The following is a 20,258-nucleotide window of genomic DNA, read 5'->3' on the forward strand; positions in this document are numbered from 1 at the left end:
CTGAGTTCCCTCTAGACCTCTCTTGCGCAGGCCCTGCTCCAGCACTAGATATTGGTCACCGACATCCAGAACCAAACCTAGTTTACAGCTACCCGTGTAGATTTTTTTGTTACAATGTTTGCATTGGACTGCAAGTTAATTTAGCACTTATTATTTCAGATCCTGAAGAGAGGTGACAAAACTGTTGCTCCTTTCTTGACTGGGGACCCAGCATCTCTTACAGAGGTAATGAAAATCAAATAATCCTGGACCTTTAAATTATTACTGGGATGTGGGTGAAATGAGGAACTGGAAAGAAAACCTTGGCCTCTACACTCTGGCTTGGCTCCTCTAGCAAGTGTATAGAGGCTGTGAGGCGGGGCACTGATATGTCTTCTTGTCAAGGGCACAAGGGAGTGAAACATTTAAATTTATTTTAATACATTTCTGCTCTACTTTTTAGGGCAGACCTTCACAAGGTAGTTTATAATGAGAATAGTAATGAAACAATTAAAACATAGTAAAGAATAGCAACATATAAAAGCTATTTTCCAACTGAATGAAAAGGCTTAGGTGTTCATTTTGTATTGTTTTTCAAGTTTTTCCAGTCATTTTTGTGCTATTCAAAATATTTTAGCTGTTTTTGTGACGAGAGATATATGTAAAAGGTGATTAATAATTTTAAAAATGCCTCCCAATTAAAAATTTTTTGGCAGAATTAAAGCAAAAGCCCCTCTAGGATCTGCTTAGAATGCCACAAGATGTGAGCAAGTGGCATTTTCAGAGGAGATTCCAGAAAAGGCTAAAAAGGCTTAGCCCATCCCTGATACCCTCTAACCTAATTGTGCACAGTGGAATACTGAGTTGGCAGTTCTGAAGAATCTGTCAGTCTATTGGCAGATCTCTTGTTAAATGTGCATCCAAGTATTTTTCTTGTAAAAAATCAGTGGTTTTTTCCCCTCCAGGTGATGAAGGCACAAGCAAAGCTAACTACATTTTGTGGAGCATTTGGATCAGAGATGTTCAGGTCTATCTTGTTTTTTTTCTTGTGTTGATTTTGGGTTTGTGCATGTGTAAATTATAACATTTTCTAGAATGATGTATATTAACTGTAGTAGAATTTTTTTCTATTTTGCAGGACTACAGAAGACAAAAATAATGGGGATTTGAATTTTTAAAAATCCTATTAAGATTTATATTCCACTTAATCTTAAGATCTTGGGGCAGTTAAAATACAGGATAAAAACAAGTAAATAAGTAGATCAAAACAGCAAAACAATACCCCCCTTCCCACAGACACATTTAAAAGGCTGTAGAATGTCAGGGAACTGCCATCGGAAAGACAGGAGGTGGAGGGGCTCTCAGAAGTCAGGAGAGACTCAGCAGCGGCGGAAGGCAGCAGCAGGGGGAGAGTGGGAGATCAGGGAGAGAGAGAGACGAAGGAATGGCTCAGGGAGTCTTCCAGCGATAACAGCGGAGAAGTCTCAGGTCCTCCCATAGGTACACCCACTCCTCGCCGGAAACTGTCGCGCCGAGAATCTAGACGACGCATTTCCGTCAAGGAGCTTTTATGCTGGAGTAGATTCCGTAAACGCCCACTGTCGGATTCTGCCAGCGACTGAGGGAGCCATGCTTAAGGGCTCCGCTAAAAACAGAGCCTTGCTAAGTTGAGCAAACTCTGAGGGACTAAGCTTTACGCACAAGCAGCTCATCATCCCATCACAGCAATCCGACAGTCTCTGAAAGCCGCTTGTGCAAAAGAAGCATCATGAGCAACCCAACCGGAGCAGGAGACGCAGGAGGAGCTGGAGCGGGTCCAAGCCTGGAAGAAAGGTACAGGATGTTGGAGGTCCAGCTAGCGCTGCAAACGGCTAGGCTCGAGGAGAGGAGGGCTCAGGATGCAGAAAAGGGGAAAGCCACCCCACTCACGAGGAAGGTGCCAGGATTGGTGCAGAAGTTTGGGGGGGATCCCAGGAACTATCAAGCCTTTAGAACAGAGATGCAATATGCCCTCAATCTGCAGTTTGATGACTTTCCCGATGAGGAATCGAGGGTAGCGTTTGTGATTGGCCATCTCGAAGGAGGGGCGAAGGACTGGGTGAGACCCCTGATGGCAGCTAATAATGACGCCCTAAAGGACTCGAGGAAGTTTTTTCGCGCCATGGACCTGATGTTTTCCAGCGAGATTGAGCAGGGAGTGGTGCGCAGACAGTTAATGGGGTGTAAACAGGGGAGCCGATCTGTCCGTGAGTACTGGACTGAGTTCACCATGTTGATTCATAAATTGGGATGGGACCTGTCGGCGGAACCCATACAAATGCTCTTTGAAGAAGGGCTATCTTCGGCGGTGAAGGACGAACTTTCCCGGGCGCCCAGGGTGGAGTCTATGGACCAGCTGACTAAATCAGCGCTGGCCATAGGAGCACGCCAGGAGGCGAGAGCTTTGGAGAAGCAGGAAGGGGAAGGGGGAACGTTGGAGGGATTTCCGCATTCCAGAGATTCCCGAGCAGCATTCCCCGCCAGTAGAGCCGATGGAAATTGGAACAGCGCGCGCGGGGGCAGTTTCAAACCCCAGTGAAGGGCGGAAGAAGGAGGGAAAGGGCGCCAAGAAATGTTTTCTCTGCCAACAGCCAGGTCACTTTGCCAGAGTCTGCCCACAAAGAAAGGAATAGCAAGGGATGGCGGGAGCTGTTGGGGGGGAGGAGGAGGGAGTTAAGGAGCAAGTAAAAGCCAACGCCTGGCTGCCACCATCGGGGCACAGCAGCCAGGCCAAAGAGCAGTGAATGTGCCCACGCCGGAACCACCAAGACCAGCGCTTGTAATAGAGGTGTCGCTAGAGCTGCCAAACGGACACCCACTAAAGATAAAGGCGCTATTGGACTCAGGCAGCTCCTGTAATTTTATGAGTAAGGAGTTTGCAGCCGAACACCAGATACAGATTATCCCTCTAAGTAACCCTTTGCAGGTGACCACGATTGATGGGAGGGCGCTGTTGGGAGGAGAAGTTAACCAGCAGACTGTCCCAATGATAATGAGGGTGGCAAGACACACGGAACTGATAGCGTTTAATGTGGCCACCTTGGGAGGAGCGCCCATTATTTTGGGAATGAGCTGGCTAGCGCTGCATGATCCGCTAGTGGGATGGCACCAGAGAGTAGTCTCATTTGGGTCAACACACTGCCTGGCACACTGCAAGGAAGGGGAAGCACAGGTGGGAGCCAAGGCCACCCTAGCAGGGATGGAAGTAGCTGATAAAGGGAAGGTACCATGACAATACGCCGACCTGGTTAACGTCTTCAGTGAAAGAGAAGCAGATAAACTGCCCCCGCACAGACCCTTTGACTGTCAAATTAACTTACTCCCAGGAGCACAACTGCCAGTGGGCAAGCTGTATGCAATGTCAGACAGTGAGATGCAGGAGTTAAGGGAGTTCATTGACAAGAATCTCAAGCGAGGTTTCATCAGAGAGTCATGAGCAGTGGGGGGCAGCCTAGTGTTCTTTGTGGACAAAAAAAATACTAATAAACCCAGATTGGTCATGGACTTCCGGGCCCTAAATGCAGTGTCAGAACCAGTGACTTTCCCCATGCCCAGAATCGATGACATTTTGACCCGGGTGAGGAAAGGGAAAATTTTTACCAAGCTGGACCTAAGGGGGGCATATAATCTGATACGTATGAGAAAGGGAGATGAGTGGAAAACCACTATGTTCACCCCCTTGGGGGCCTTTGAGTACCTCGTTATGCCCTCAGGTCTACAGGCGGGCTCGGCCTGTTTTCAATCGTTCATGAATCACGTCCTGGGACCATTGCTTTACAAGAACTGTGTAGCGTTCTTAGATGACGTCCTGGTGTACTCAGAGAATGAGGAGCAGCATGTGCGAGATGTAAGAGAGGTACTGAGCAGACTGCAAGAAAACCAGCTGTGGGTGAAACTGGAGAAGTGTCAGTTTCATACCAGAGAGGTGGAATTCCTGGGGTACCGGTTGTCAGACAAGGGATTGGCCATGGATCCCAGCAAGGTTCAAGCGGTACTGGAATGGAAGACACCGAAAACTAAGAAAGACATGCAAAGGTTTCTGGGCTTCGGAAACTTCTATCGGAAGTTCATCAAGAACTTTGCCCACTTAACGGCGCCCATCACTGATTGTCTTAGCAGCAAGAAGAAATTTGTCTGGACGGAAGAGGCGCAGCGAGCGTTCGAAAGATTAAAGAAGGCGTTTGCGTCGGAAGAACAACTTTTGCACGTGGATCTACAGCAACCAATGAGAGTGGAGACTGACGCCTCAGACCGAGCGGTGGGGGCTGTGCTTCTACAGCCGGGAAAAGATACGTCGGAATGGAGACCGTGTGCCTTCTTCTCGCGGAAGTTGAACAAATCCGAGAGGAACTACACCGTATACGACCGAGAATTGCTTGCCATTCATGAAGCGTTCCGGAGATGGCGACACTTGTTGATTGGGGCGCAGCACAAGGTCCAAGTGCGGACCGACCACAAAAATCTGGAGTACTGGAGAACTGCCCGAGTACTGAACCAGAGACAAGTGAGATGGGCCCAGGAGTTCTCCAAATTCCATTTTGAAATTCGTTACGTACCAGGACCAGAGAACGTAAGGGCGGACGCTCTCTCTCGAAAACCTGAGTATTTAGAGGGGGAGGGAGCGCCTGAGGAAAGGCATATCATCCCTGAGGACCACTGAGTGTGTGGGGCGGCATTGGTGGGGTAAAGAGAACTGGTAGAGGGCACCGAGAACAATGAATACGCCCAAGAGAAACTCAGAGAACTCAGGGGGACAGGGGAGAACACAGGGGGGTTTGAGGAAAAGAACGGGGTGTTGTATTACAAAGGGGCACTGTACATACCCGATGGGGAACTGAGGGGCAGAGTGCTCAAGCAGTTACACGACAGCCCCACAGCGGGGCACTTCGGGCAGCACAAAACCATGTGGTTGCTTACCAGGGAGTTTTGGTGGCCCAAGGTGAGGGAAGACGTACGGGAATATGTTAGGGGGTGCGACAGGTGCCAGCGAGCAAAAGGGGAGAGGCTGGCACCAGCGGGGCTATTGGAACCCTTACCCACACCAGAAAGGCCATGGGAGGCAGTATCCATAGATTTTATGACGGACCTGCCAAAATCCAAAGGGAAGACAGCTGTCATGGTGGTGGTAGACTTATTAACTAAGATGTGCCATTTTATAGCCTGTTCACACGCGGTCACAGCGGAAGAAACCGCCAAGTTGTTTGTAGAGCATATTTTCAGGTTGCATGGTGCCCCCTTGAGGGTGGTCAGCAACAGAGGGAAACAATTTACTTCCAGGTTCTGGAGGAAGCTCATGAGCTTACTGCACGTGGAAGTCAATTTTTCCACTGCCCGGCACCCAGAAACAAATGGGCAGGCGGAAAGGGCAAACGGGATTTTACAACAATACCTGAGGTGTTATGTAAATGACAGAGAAAATGATTGGGTAGATAAGTTGGCCCTGGCAGAATTTGCCTACAACAACGCGGAGAATGTGTCCACAGGGATAAGTCCCTTCCTGGCTAATTATGGGTGTCATCCCAGGGCATTTCCAGGAGAAGGAGGGGAGAGATGGAGTGTCCCGGCTGCGGAACACTTTGTTGAAGAGATGGAAGCGATCCACCGGCAACTCCAACTTAACTTAGAGAGGGCCAAGGAAGAATACAAAAAGCAAGCAGACAGAAGCAGAAGGGAAGGTGAAACCATAAGGGTGGGGGACAGGGTGTGGCTATCCACCCAAGGACTGCCGTTCAAGGGAGGGTGTAAGAAATTGAGACCCAAACGGCTGGGACCCTTTGAGGTCATACAACAGGTCAACCCGGTGGCATTCAAACTTAGATTACCCAACCACATGAAACTGCACCCAGTATTTCACAGGTCTCTACTGTCGCCATACCGAGAGGGGCGAGAGTGGGGGGAACGTGAGAGGGAGGTTACTCAAACACCAGTCATAGAAGAAAGGGAACGCAACATGCATGTGGCAGAAATCATTGATGCCAGGTGGAAAGGGAATCAGGTGGAGTATTTAGTAGAATGGGAAGGGGAAGCAGAGTCGGAAAACACATGGGTACCGGCAGAGGAGGTCAATGACGAGATTTTAATAGAAACGTTTCATCAACGGTTTCCAAGGAAACCTCAGCCCGTGGGACGGTTCAGGAGGGAATACTTTGGCACCACCGATGAGGAAGAGGAGTTTGAAGGGTTCCCAGAATCAGGGCTGGAAGAGGGAATAGACTCAGACGGGGAAGAGGACACAGGGAGAAGAGACGGGAGGCAGTGGAGAGAAGTGTTTGAATCCTCTGATGATGAGGAGTGTTCTTTCTGGGGTTTTCCATCCTCACCGCCAGCAGGGGAGGGGGCGGGAGGGGGTGAAGGGGGCCCTGGAGGGGAGGTGGATGTCAGGGAACTGCCATCGGAAAGACAGGAGGTGGAGGGGCTCTCAGAAGTCAGGAGAGACTCAGCAGCGGCGGAAGGCAGCAGCAGGGGGAGAGTGGGAGATCAGGGAGAGAGAGAGACGAAGGAATGGCTCAGGGAGTCTTCCAGCGATAACAGCGGAGAAGTCTCAGGTCCTCCCATAGGTACACCCACTCCTCGCCGGAAACTGTCGCGCCGAGAATCTAGACGACGCGTTTCCGTCAAGGAGCTTTTATGCTGGAGTAGATTCCGTAAACGCCCACTGTCGGATTCTGCCAGCGACTGAGGGAGCCATGCTTAAGGGCTCCGCTAAAAAACAGAGCTTTGCTAAGTTGAGCAAACTCTGAGGGACTAAGCTTTACGCACAAGCAGCTCATCATCCCATCACATAGAATATTAATCAGCCAAAGGCCTGGTTGAAGGGGAAGGTTTTCACCTGGCTTCTGAAAATATATAATGAAGGCGTCAGGTGAACCTCCCTATGTAGTTCTGTGTGAAATCAGTTTTTTCTTCTTTCTTTTCCTTCTCTTCCTGTTGTAATCCCACATTCTCTTTGGCGACCCTTCACTTTCGTTTTCTGCACACACAGACAATTCTCAGTGCGTCACAGCCAAGACAAAGGGAGACTGGCCTTCCGCCATTAGCACCAGGCATATATCCAAACTTCCCTTCTTTGGTCTCATTCCAGCTGCTAACGAGCTACTGCTTCAACAAGAACACCATTACTCCCATCATAAATTCTTTTATCATTCCATTAAGAGTCTTTGCCAAAACCTTAGTCAAATTTTCACAGTCAATTTTGTAGTTAAACCATAACGATAGCAAGATACTCTTTCAATTCCACTTGCATTTTCAAACAATCAGGCAGTCAGTCTTTCAAGGGGAATTTGCCAAATAAAACAGCAGATGCAAAATATATCAAAAAGAATAATGGAGGCTCATCCCTCCTCTGTTCCGACATACCAGTCCAATTGCGACGATAATCCTTCTCCAGGTCAAATCCTTGGTACCCAGTGGCTGAATCAGTTAGCAGAGTGCTTTGTCTCCCCTAGTTCAGAGCATGCCTGTTAATTAAGTCCAAATTTCATCTTAAAAAATCAGGTGTCCTCTGCTCATGGCGACAGCTTTGGAGAGTTGCCGAAAACTGTTACGATATGAGAGCAACGCAGCGGCAAACTTGCAGCTTGGTGAAAACATCACATGATGTGACTAGCTGTGGGAAAGAATCTTCCCGGAAGTTCACAGGCTTCAAAAGTCTTTGCTGTGTGTGTAATATGAGACCTTCCTGTTGCGTATGTAAAGGAAGTCTTTGCCACTTGCTTGCTGAAGACTGAGCTGTTCGGTCATGTTTTCTGTAGTGCTGCAAAGTCAGAAATAAAGAGATGTAAATAGACTTTCTGACTATCTCCTTTCCCTGCTAGGGAAGCAAGGAGGGAGGGGGTGTGCATTTTCCACGCTGGGAAATGTCGCGTATCAAGATCTTCCTTGACTGCGGGGATGCCAGCCAGGGCAGATCACCGGTAAACAAGCTCTGGGAACCGACGAGGGGGGCCAGCCTCTCCCGAGGGGGCTTGTTTTCCTCTGCTCATGGCGACAGCTTTGGAGAGTTGCCGAAAACATGCGGTGCATTGCACCCAGCGCCCCCTGCCCCCTCTTCCTTCTGGGTGGGCAGCAGGTATTGGATGAACTGCGGGTGGAGCTGCCCCCCCCCCAGCCTGGGGGGCGGGGTTGGGAGGATAATTACTCCCATATTATCCTTGATTAACTGCACGGAAAGGCGTACAGTGGTACCTCAGGTAACAGACGCTTCAGGTTACAGACTTCGCTAACCCAGAAATAGTACCTCGGGTTAAGAACCTTGCTTCAGGATGAGAACAGAAATCGCACGGTGGCGGCGCAGCAGCAGCAGGAGGCCCCATTAGCTAAAGTGGTACCTCAGGTTAAGAACGGACCTCCAGAATGAATTAAGTTCTTAACCCGAGGTACCACTGTAATGTAATGAAAAGTGTCATGGGTGCAGCCGTTCCCCATGGCAGCCAGACAGGAAGTGTTTATAATTCATGTTTTGAATCTATAGGCAAGGCTCAGCCAGCAGAGTACCATGATAATTTGATTTTTCTTTTTTGTGTGTGTGTGTGTTATCTAATCCAAAACCTTCGGTTGGTTACAAAGTTCAAAGCTGAACACATTTTTGGAGGAAGAATCTTCTGTATCTTAATTGCACCTCTGTTTTCGTATTTGTAATTTATGTTTTGTTGGGCTATGGTTCAATGTTCAATTTTTGTGGTTCTAGTGGAACTGCTTGGTTTGAATTTCTGAACAGTGAGGACCTCTTCAGGGACATCCTTTTACAGATAAAAGGAGGAAATCTCATGTCTGCCCAGTACCTCTGGCTAAGGCATCAGGTAAACGGTTTTGGATATTTCCAGTGGTCAGCACCATTCTCTGTCCTTGCCACACTCCTCCCCACTGCTGTTTTGTGTTCCTGAAGTATCTATGAGATACCTTGCTACATGCGTTGCCTGATCTTGGCTGCAGCTCCTCAAGAGCTCTTACGACTCCACCGCACGTCCATTAGATTGGCTTGTATCCCCTTTGTATGATACAAAGGTAGCAGGACTCTGTCTGATGCCTCAGAGAGCTGCTGTCAGAGTTGACCATACTGAGCCACATGGACCTGATAGTCTTTGATTTAAGAAAGCAGCTGCATATAATCACAAGCCATTCACTAACTACCACAGTTATTGGTCTGATGGTTGTGAAAATCTCTTTCCTTTTCCTCAGGAAGACTTCGAAGGTGACTTTAATGTGAAAATGCTGGACAAGTTGCTTAATACAATCCCTACAACAGTTTCCCTCAAAGAACTATGCCTGTGGTTTAAGGATGTCATCATTCCTTTTGTAAGGCGTGTTGTACCCAAAGGACAGGTAGAGTCTAATGGGAGACAAGGGGGATCCTTATAAAATATGGGTGAAGAACCCACATCTCAGGAGCGACATGTTGTCCTTGGTCTAATTTAATGTGCTCTGGGTCTGCCTGACACTGGCATGCAGTCCCTATGGGGGGTGGGGAGATTTCTCATCCTCTGTCTTTTTAAGATCTCAGTTAGTGAAGATTGGTGAATAGGGAGATGCACTGATTTATTTATTTTTAAGCCCTGGTAATTTTAAGCTCTGGTAAAGGTGGAGATTGCACAACAGGTTGCACAACAGTTGTGATAGAAAACAGCTGCAATAAATTTGTCCAAATACTTGGTCAGGACTGGTCGTTGTCCTCTTCAGATCACCACACAAACGCTTCTTGTTCTTTTATAACTTTTTATTGCGTATTAACAAAACAATCTTATAAACGGTTCTTAACTATTATTCCTGAGTCACTTCTTTCAGATCCCTTCTGAGCTCTGCTTCTCCGTGACCAGCCACTCTCAAAATGGCGAAGGCGCCCTTCCCTTCGCTTTCCTGCTCTTTTTTCTCACCTCCTGGCTAGAGCTGGCCTGTATCTCCCCTCCTCCCAATCTGAGCTAGAACTCAACCCTTGCCTTTCCTTGGAACAGCCGGTCCCTCCCGGTTGTTCCTCTTGCTCCCTTCTATTAGATTCACTGCTCCCCTCCCCCCCTTGGGGAATGCTTTCTCCCTCTGATAAACGGGAAACTTCTAACTCTTCCCTGACATACTTCTTAATATTTAAAGGACATTGAAGTAAAGTTAATATCTGTTGGGTTTTTAAAGTACTAAATTTAGCATATAACATTATGGAAAAGAATGTGAATTGAAAGTGGATTACCGTATTTTTCGCTCCATAAGACGCACCAGACCATAAGGCGCACCTAGTTTTGGGAGGAAGAAAACAAGAAAAAGTTATTCTGAATCCCAGAAGCCAGAACAGCAAGAGGGATCTGGCTTCTGGGATACCGTGTGGCTGTTCTGGCTTCTGGGATAACTGCACCAAGCCTCTTCAGGGCAGCGGGATGAAAGCTCCCCCTGCACGAAGAGGCTGCACACGGCTAAGGCAGAAGCCAGGACAGGCGCGTTGCTGAAGGGGCGCTGTGCAGTTCTCCCTCTCTGCGCAGCGCCCCTTCAGCGAAGCTGGAGAAGGAACAGGAGACCTTTCTGTTTCTCCTCCAGCTTCCAGGACAGGCACGTCGCTGTGAAGCTGGAGGAGGAACATAAGGAGTCTCTTCTGTTCCTCCTTGCTTTGCAGGACAGGTGCTGCACAGAGAGGGAGAGCTGCGCAGCACCCCTTCAGCGAAGCGGGAAGAGGAACAGAAGGGGCTCCGTTCCTCCTCCCGCTTTGCTGAAGGGGTGCTGCGCAGCTCTACCTCTCTGCGCAGCACCATTTGCTCCATACGATGCACTCACATTTCCCCTTTTTAGGAGGGAAAAAGTGCGTCTTATGGAGCGAAAAATACGGTACATTTTTTTTTAAATGCCCTAAGTCAAGGCCAGATGTGGATACCCAAATCAAAATACATAATACATTTTTGTTCACCCTGGTGCTAGATGCATTTTTCACAAGACAAAATAGTTTGAAAGCTACGATGGTCATATGGGCCTGCCCTTCTGTATGCCTTGCTTTTACCTGGTGTGTGAGTGGAAAAGCTACTTCTGTTTTGGTGCTCAGGCAATTGAATTCACGGCTCTGGGTAATCCATCTCTGCTAGGGATAGGGGTTTATTTTGTTCACTATGCATTTTGATGTGAAATTGCCTGATTTGCCGTTCTCATACCAGTGCTTTGATTGGAACATAGGTACTGGGAGTTGTCTGCGTATCAATGAAGTTCTTACAGCTTATCTAACAGGTTATGACTTGTAAGGTGGTCTGAGGGGCACATTTTTTTCTTAAATCTTTTTACATTTTCAAGCTGCCTATAGCAGCTAGCAAGCACAGCACTGAGTGAGATGCCTTTTTAAATGATCCAAGTAGCAGCTGTACATCGTAATGTGTGACCTGTTGCTAGGGAATTGTATAGAGAAAAGGATGGCTGCCCTGTTATACCTAAGCAGGTAACTACCTTTTCTTATACAATGTCCATGGTAGCTAAGTAGGTGTGGCCTGATGACAAGTTCTAGTGCTCTCTCCTGTAAGGGACCATCATGTAAAAGCACTGGATATATATATTTAGTATATGGCCTAGATGACGCTCATGGTCTCTTCCAATTCTACAGTTTTATGATATTCTCATTCTCTCTCTCTCTTTCTTCACTCTCTCTCATCTGGTTTGGTCCTTATCTTCCAGGAAAAAATAGCAAAGTGGCTGGAACAAAGAGCACGAAACCTTGAGTTAATTGACAAGGTAACGTAGTAATTCTCCTGTAAAACCCTGCATATTGCCTCTCTCCAAAAATGTCACTAATGTTTCATTTTTCAAAACAGGCCAACTGGCCAGAAAATGGACTTGAAATGGCACAGGTGTTTTTTATCAGCAAAGATCCAGGTGAAATTGGATCTGCATCTTCCTGGCATGGAGTTTCTTTGGTAAGGATTCTGCTTTCATGAAACCCATGTTTGGGAAAGTGTGAGCCTATACTTGTGCAGATGCACATGTGTTTAGAATTTGAGGGAGGGGCAGCATATTCTTAATTTATCCTGTTAAGCAAATTACCCCATTGCATTTATTTTAATTAATGAAAAATTTTGAAAGCACAAATTTTCCAGAATTTAGTAGTTTTCCTTTTTTATGTTTCTGTTAAGTGCAGAAGGATAATTTTGATGCAGGGAAATTTCACTGTTGTGTGTTTCAGGACCATGATGGTGAGGAGGTACGTGGTTTAGCAGAATTAGTCAGTGCTCTGCAGGGCTTGGTGGACCTCTATAAGAAATACAACTGCAGGCTGGCCCTCTGCGACTTTGAAAAGGTACAGTAAATTTGTGGCATTAAACCTCTGTGTAGGTGCCTGTGCGTGTGTAAAAAGAAAGAATGAAAGATTACTGTTACATTTAATTTATTAATGGGATTCTATGCCACTGAGTCATGATTTACATGTAAGATAATTAAAAACACAAAAACAACAAATAGATACCAAACAAGTCTAAAATCCTAATGATCCAGCTGGGGAAACCTAACAGAACAAAAATGTCTTCAGCTGTTTCTGGAAAGTGCAGATAGTGGGTTTTATCTCAACAAAAATGCTATTCTCTGGAACATGGGCAGCTGCACTAAAAGCCTGCTCCAAGTTACTGTGGAGTGCCCAGGCTTCTGAGATCTTTGGAACTTCAGGAGAAACTCTCCCATTGGCTGCAGTGATTTACTGAGTGTATAAGGGATAATGAGGTCTCTCAAGTACCAATCCTTTGAATTTGGGTTGGTAGCAGACTGGAAGCCAGTGCAAATTCCCCAAGCAAGGTGTTACATGCTGGCGGTAGTTTGCCCTTGGAAGCAACCTGGCTGTAATGTCCTGCACCAGCTGCAGCCTCCAGAAGAATTATCTCTGAAAAGCCGTTAGAAGAGCCATTGTGGATAGAATATTGGACTCAGATGAAGGAACTGGAATCTGAATCACTGCTTCCCATGAGATACACTGGCTGAATTTAAGCCATTCAACCTCAAAGGTTGTTGTGAGGCTGTGATCTGATAGCCACATAGGAAGAGCCTGCTGGGTCAGGCCAATGGCCCATCTAGGCCAGCAGCCTGTTCTCTCTCACAGTGGCCAACCAGAAGCATGCAGGAAACCCATAAGCAGGATCTGAACTAGGTAAAAGGGCTTTCTGCCCTCTTGTGGTTTCTGGCAGCTGGTATCCTAAAGCATCCCTGTCTCTGATTGTGGCGGCAGAGCAGAACCATAATTGGCTAGGAGCCATTTAGCCCAATCCTCTTTGAAAGCCATCCAAATTGATGGCTCTCCTCCTGTGGGAGCCGATGCATTCCTTGAAAGGGGGGGGGGTCGAATGTGAGGAATAAATTGGAACAGATGGAGTGGGCTGCTTTGAATGCATAGTTTGGTTTAAGTAGTCATGTATTAACAGACAAACTATGGTTGTTTTTATTAATATTTTATTGAATTTTACTTTAGTTTACATCAATACCTCAAGTGTAATCATAACAAAAAACACATTATGGTGAAATAAAAAGGTGGTGAGGAGAAAGGCCAGATTTCATAGCACCGCCCCCCCTCTCAATTTACTGGTGGGTCAAAATAAAAAAGAAAGACTTGGAACCAAAATACTTGAAGGAGAGCTCCCGCTCCCATTGTCCTGACTGGAGGTTAAGATCTAGGGAGATCTTCCTTGGTGTTCTACTTCAGGAGTAGGGCTGAGCAATATCTGGTTTTCAACATCACAATATATCACCAGCTAAATATCACAGTATCTTATATATCATGATGTATATCTGCGATGGCTGAGGGCCTTGCTGTGCCTCCCCGCAGGGGCAGAGGGTCTGGCCATACCTCCCCACAGCAGCAGAGGGTGCGTTGCACTTCCCCACAGCAGCTGAAGGCCTTGATGAGGCTTCCTGCGATGGTGGAGGGTCTTAAAATGTAAGGAAGTAGTAGATTTAATAAAAATGTTAAATAAACGTCCATGTATTGTATTTAATATATTTTCAACTAATTTATATTCAACTAATTTAAGAGTAGTTTAAGTGATTTACTGGTCAACTTGCATCTGCCTCCCTACTCAGAAGTCTAAGTGGAATCTGCTGGAATAAGCTCCACTGAGTTCAACTAAACCAGAGGTGTCCAAACTTTTTTCAAAGAGGGCCAGATTTTTAGGATTGAAGTTGTTGACATTTTTTTAGGATTTTGCCACAAAGTTGTTGCTCTCCGAGGGATAGATAGGCAGGCAAGAGCGGCTGCAAGAGGATTTCAAAGAGGGAGAGTGAGCCGTTGCAAGAGCCCGCTGGCAGCCCGCTGTAAGAGCCTGTGGGTGGGAGAGCGAGCGGCATGCAGGGCGCCTGCATGAGCCGGCCAGCGGCCAGGATAGAGAGCCGCATGCAGGGCGGCTACGTGAGCCAGCCAGCGACTGGAAAAGAGAGCCGGGTGCATGTGTGATCTGATGGGTGGGCAGTTCTGTTGTAAACAAAATCTGCCCTTTTCCCCTTATGGGGTATTCAAGAGCCCGTATAGAGTCCTGACATGGATTCCCTATTGGTAGGAGAAAATAACAGGCCAACCAGAGAATATTGAGAAGCAAAGCAGCTCGTAAGCCTGATCTTTATTAAAGCTGTTGCAACAGGGTGCTCCCCTCACACGCAGGAGGACGGAGGAGGACCCAGAACAAAGGTGTGCCAGCCCTTATATAGACATTTTAAATTCCCTGCCCTGGAACTCAAGACCACCCCTCCATACATCATACATACATCACAGAAGGGGTGTAACCCAAGACCCACCCCCCACAAACATCATACCTACATCACAGAAAAGGCCGTCTATAACAGAAATTTCAATGTTGTTGTTTTTCCTGTCTGCCAGGTTATCTGATAATGCCTTATCTGATTTCCTTTCCTGGTAGTCTGCCCATTCCTTTAAAATGGTGATTACCCAATTCCTGAGACAATGGGAAGGTTCCCTCACGCCCTCCCTCCTTGCAGAGAAACACTTGGTCAGCTTGGGAGTCAAAATGGTTTCAGGACGGTCTTCCTGTGCTGCTCCAGACATGTGGTCCACATATCTATGTTTGTGCTTGGTTGGTACAATTATGAACATTTTATAGACCTTAAATTTTTATTACAGTTCCAAGAGCTGCATGGCGAGCGCCGGCCTGCGGGCGGGTGAGCAAGCCGCACCGCATAACCACCCAGTGGGAACGCCGCCCACGCTCCCACTCCAGAACACAACTGCCTCTGGGGCCAGATTAAACCAACCGGCGGGCCAGATTTGGCCCAGGGGCTGGACTTTGGACATGCCTGAATTAAACGTACTTCTACTTTCCCAGGTGTAAGCCCCATTGAATTCAGTAGGGCTTGCTTGTTGAGTAGACACGCATTTGCTTGCACTCCTTCCTGAAAAACACCCTCCCCATTATTCTCATGCAGTACCCAACCTCCCATTTCATCATACGGCAGCCAGCTAAATCTTCTCCCCTCCACTACCCCCCCAGAAGGGCCCCCCCCAACCTTCATCCCACCTGTCGCTCCCTTTTTATCAAAGGGAGGGAGAGAGGGGAAGCAAGCTAAAAGATGATCACATTTGAATTAAAAAAACCACCCTTTTTAATATGTAGGAAAGCTAATTAGGGGGAACCAACAATAAAAACCACCAGAAAATAATAATAAAAACTCTTCCCCCTCTTTTTTTTTCCACTGATGAGGCTTTTTCTTGAAGGGCTTTCCAGTTTCCAGTGAGGAGGGAGGAGGGAGAGAACAAACAAAGCTGGAGACCCATGCCTGCAAATTATCTGCAAAGCAGAGCCACCCCTTGGGAAGCTGTTAAGTCTCCACCTTTTGTTCACTGGTATATTGCCTTGTTGAAACACGTATCACAATGTTATTTCAATACCAGTATTCAACTATATGGCAATTTATTGCACAGCCCTCCTCAGGAGCTGTCTGTTACACTGTGACTCAGAGTAGCTCCCTGGTTGTTGTTGTTGTTGTTTATTAGATTCATATGCCTTGCTTTATCACAAGATCTCAGGGCAGTTCACAAGATAAAAATACATGGTGAAAGCAGAAATAAATAGTTAAAACAAAAACAACAAAATAATAAAACCCCCCCTTTGCACAGACGTATTTAAAAGGCTGTAGTATAGTTAAAGCCATGGTTTTCCCAGTAGTGATGTATGGAAGTGAGAGCTGGACCATAAAGAAGGCTGATCGCCGAAGAATTGATGCTTTTGAATTATGGTGCTGGAGGAGACTCTTGAGAGTCCCATGGACTGCAAGAAGATCAAACCTCTCCATTCTTAAGGAGATCAACCCTGAGCGCTCACTGGAAGGACAGATCGTGAAGCTGAGGCTCCAATACTTTGGACACCTCATGAGAAGAGAAGACTCCCTGGAAAAGACCCTGATGTTGGGAAAGATGGAGGGCACAAGGAGAAGGGGATGACAGAGGATGAGATGGTTGGACAGTGTTCTCGAAGCTACAAACATGAGTCTGCCCAAACTGCGGGAGGCAGTGGAAGACAGAAGTGTCTGGCATGCTCTGGTCCAGGGGGTCACGAAGAGTCGGACACGACAAAACGACTAAACAACAACATGTTAATCAGCCAAAGGTGTGATTGAGGAGGAACATTTTTGCCTAAAGATGTAGGCACCAGATGAACCCCTACCTCCACAAGTAGGGGGCCACTGCAGAAATGGCCCACTCTTGTGTTTGTCACCCTCCAGATCTCACATGGAGGAGGCACATGAAGAAAGACCTCAGATGATGAATGGGTAGATTTATATGGGGAGAGGCAGTCCTTTAGGTACTGCTGTCCTGAGCCATATTGCTGGTTGTAGAATACCCTCCCCTTTGAGGTATAGCTTGTGCAGACTCTCTTGTTCCTGCATTTGGTTGTTTATACACTTTTGGAAATGTTTAGACATTAAAGATGGCTATTAGCTGGTGTTAAAAGAGAAGATAGTATGTATGTCAGGTGCTACTTGTGAATTTCCCAGGGTGTTTGACTTGTCATTGTTGGAAGCAATGTACTGACCTAGATGAGCCTTTGGTCTGATACCAGCAAGACCAGTTTGTTTTTAAAATCAAAATCAAATGGACCTGTTGGTGGATGGAGTTGGTGGCTTTTGTGTGATAATGAATCCTCTGAGCAGTTGTTCCTAAACTCCATCCCCCTCCCTCCATATGAACTACAGTGGTACCTCTGGTTATGTCCGCTTCATGTTACTGTTGTAAACAAAAATTGCCCTTTTCCCTTCTTAGGGAAAAGGGCAATTTTTGTTTACAACATTACGTTCTTTCAGGTTATGTCCTGCGGCGACCCTGAAGTACCAGAAAGGCTTACTTCTGGGTTTCGCCGTGTGCACAGATGCACAAAATGACGTCATGCGCAGAAGCGGCAAATTGCGACCCACGTGTGCGCAGACGCGCCACTGCGGGTTGCGCTATTTTCATGTTGCCAACGGGCCTCCGGAATGGATTCTGTTCGCAACCAGAGGTACCACTGTACTAAAAATTGTTGGTCTCTTGATAGACCACTTAGGGGTGGATTCAGCTTCCCTGTTCTGCTAGAAGCAGCCAATTTTTAGTGCTTCTTTTTTATTCTATTTTATTGTATTACAATTTTCATTCCATAAAATTAAAATTATAGTTCAATAAAAGACAATATAATTAATTAAAAACAATAAAAATGCAATTAAAAATCAATATGAATATTTAGTGTGGACACACTGTGGACCATTTGAATGAAGCTCACGGACCACATTTTGGTAACCCTGCTTTAGAGCAGAAGGTGGGTTATTGTATCACAATCAATTCTACGTTCAGCTCATCTTGCTACATAGCTAGTTCTTCTATTGTTTTATTTTGTTTGTTTCATAGGAAAATGCAAATAGGACTGTGTTTCGTATGCTTGATAAAGTACTTGCAGCAGAACTCATTCCAGCTACCTTAGAGAAGTATATTGAACCATACATGCACCATCATAATCTGGAGAAAGATGAAATTCTATTGCAGTACATAAAGGTATGCTCTTTTCTCTATTCAAGATCAATACAAAATCTCTTCTGAGTATTAAATAACTAAAGACTTTATTTCCCTCTACAGGGAGCCAGGTGCTTCTTTTCTTAGGTAGAAAAGTATGAATTTACAAAGAACTAGGCTAATTTGCATAATATTCAGCATTTAAATACTTCATTTTTTTCTCACCAGATCAAATTTCCCTTTTAGGTCCAATAAATTTACTCACAGGTTATTCTTTTTAGTCCAAATCCGAAATTTCCAAAGAAGAAGTCGTTGCTCTCCGCCGAATGGCATGCGGCTTCGCTAGGCAGGGGAAGCAGTGGACTCATAGCACCCCCCCCCCGTCACCTGCTCCGCAGCCTTTAAAAAGGCTCCTTCGCGGGTCGGGGGGGCGCAAACAGTGCCTGCCAAGTCACCAAGTCCATGGGCATCTCCGCCCATGGTTTTTGAGGGTCCCCGCGTCGCCGGCGTGGCAGGACCCAACCCCTACCCAGCAGACTCCCTCCGGAGCTCGGAGGGAGTCCGCCATTCGGCAATGGCGCCGACCCGGAAGTGCACAATACATTTAACTCTTGCCTGCTTGTCTGCCTGCCTGCGGAGCCGTGTATTGCCAGCACAAACTGCTTGCTCTCTTATCTGCCTGGCTGGCTGCCTGTTTGTCTCCATGTGATCAAATGGGGTGGGTGGCTGGTCTCTTTCCTCCCCAGCGATCCACAGGGAGGAAAGAGATCAGCTATCTCACTTGCTTGTGAGAAGGCAAACAGGCAGCCAGGCAGGCAACCAGAGCTGCCTAAGCAGTTGGTCTTGCACAGCTGGGAGCCTTCCTGCCTCCCAGCTGAGCTGTTTAAGGAAGCCCCAGCAACCCTACCACCTTGGCTTCCATGAGCTGGAGAGGTATGGCAAGGTGGCTTGCTCATCTGAAGGTCTGGGCAATGTATCTGGCTGCTTCTTCCTCCCCTAAGGTGGGGAGGAAGAAGCAGCCAGATACAATTCAGACATTGTGATATATCAGTATACCGTGGTATTTAGCTGCTGATGTAACATGATGCTGAAAACCATCCATCGCCCGGCCCTAGTACAGTCTTCAACAAATACACAGCCCTATGTTTAGTACTTGGTTTCTTTTTAAATTTGTTTTGTAATTATTGTTTTGTAATAATTGCATTGTTTAAATCCTTGTATTGTAAACTGTGGTGGCATTTTATTTACAGTGGAAAGTGTTGGTTCTAGGAAAAATAGGTATAAAGGAGATCCAAGTTTGGGGCAAGTACTCTTCGGTGAGAGAACCCCAGCAGAGAGTCAAAATCACAAAATATGCAGCAAAGTAAAATGTGGAAATTTAGGCTCTTAGACCTTTAAAATATGCCCTTCCAAGTTCTTTCCGGAGTTTCCCTCTTCCTTACCTTGGTCTTCTCCCCTTTTTGAAAATGGGGACAAGGCTTGCCCGCCTCCAGTCTGCAGAGACCTCCCCTGTTCTCCAAGAATTCTCAAAGATTATAGACAGAGGCTCTGTGAGTACATCAGCAAGCTCCTTTAGCATCCTTGGGTGCAGCTCATCAGGCCCTGGAGATCTGAGTTCATTTAAAGTAGCCAGGTGTTCCCCTACTACTTCTTTTCTTATCTTGGGCTGCAGCTCCCTCCTTGCATTGTTTATTCCGTTACCACCAGGTTGGGCACTGCTTTCCTTTGGGGTAAAGACAGAGGCAAAGTGTGTGTTAAGCATTTCCACTTTCTCTCTGTCACCCAGTAGTATTTCTCTGTCTTCTCTCAAGAGGCTTACTACTTGCATGTTCTTCCTCTTGCTTGGAAATAGCCAAAGAAACCTTTCATTATTATTTTTAATCTCTCTTTGAAGCCTGATTTCATTCTGAGGTTTTGCCCACCTGACATTCTCCCTGCAACAGTTGACAACTGATTTCTCCTTTCTTCCATTTTTATAAATGCCCATTCTTACATACTCAGCTCATCTGTAAGTTCCTTATGCAGACACACTGGTTTCTTTAGGTGCCTCCCACTTTTCTTTCTTTTTGGAATTGTCTGCCTTTGTGCTTTCAATATTTCACCTTTAAGAAGCTTCCATTCACCTTGGAATCCCTTCGCTTTGAGAATTTCTAACCGTGGGACTTCAACCAGTAGTTCCTTAAGCATTTTGAAATTATCCTTCCTAAAGTCCAGAGTGCATGTCTGACTATACTCAGCTTTCCCTTGCCTTTGTATCATGAAACCCAAGAGGACATGATCACTTCCTCCCAAGATTCCCTGTACTTCTACATTGTCAATC

The 20,258-nt window shown here is 46.5% G+C and overlaps 1 protein-coding gene across 5 annotated transcripts in view; it reads left to right on the forward strand.

The window, feature by feature from the left end:
• KNTC1 (kinetochore associated 1) overlaps window positions 1-20,258 on the forward strand; it is a 92,108-nt gene that overhangs the window by 18,329 nt on the left and 53,521 nt on the right. For all 5 annotated transcript variants that reach the window (XM_079957730.1, XM_079957733.1, XM_079957731.1 and 2 more), the window contains 8 exons: window positions 160-225; window positions 945-1,006; window positions 8,705-8,816; window positions 9,196-9,339; window positions 11,650-11,706; window positions 11,787-11,888; window positions 12,155-12,268; window positions 17,837-17,980. In XM_079957730.1, coding sequence (XP_079813856.1) covers window positions 160-225; window positions 945-1,006; window positions 8,705-8,816; window positions 9,196-9,339; window positions 11,650-11,706; window positions 11,787-11,888; window positions 12,155-12,268; window positions 17,837-17,980 — 801 coding nt within the window. The remainder of the gene's footprint in view (window positions 1-159; window positions 226-944; window positions 1,007-8,704; window positions 8,817-9,195; window positions 9,340-11,649; window positions 11,707-11,786; window positions 11,889-12,154; window positions 12,269-17,836; window positions 17,981-20,258) is intronic.

The sequence above is a fragment of the Podarcis cretensis genome (assembly GCF_951804945.1).
Source record: "Podarcis cretensis genome assembly, chromosome: 16".
Lineage (NCBI taxonomy): Eukaryota > Metazoa > Chordata > Lepidosauria > Squamata > Lacertidae > Podarcis > Podarcis cretensis.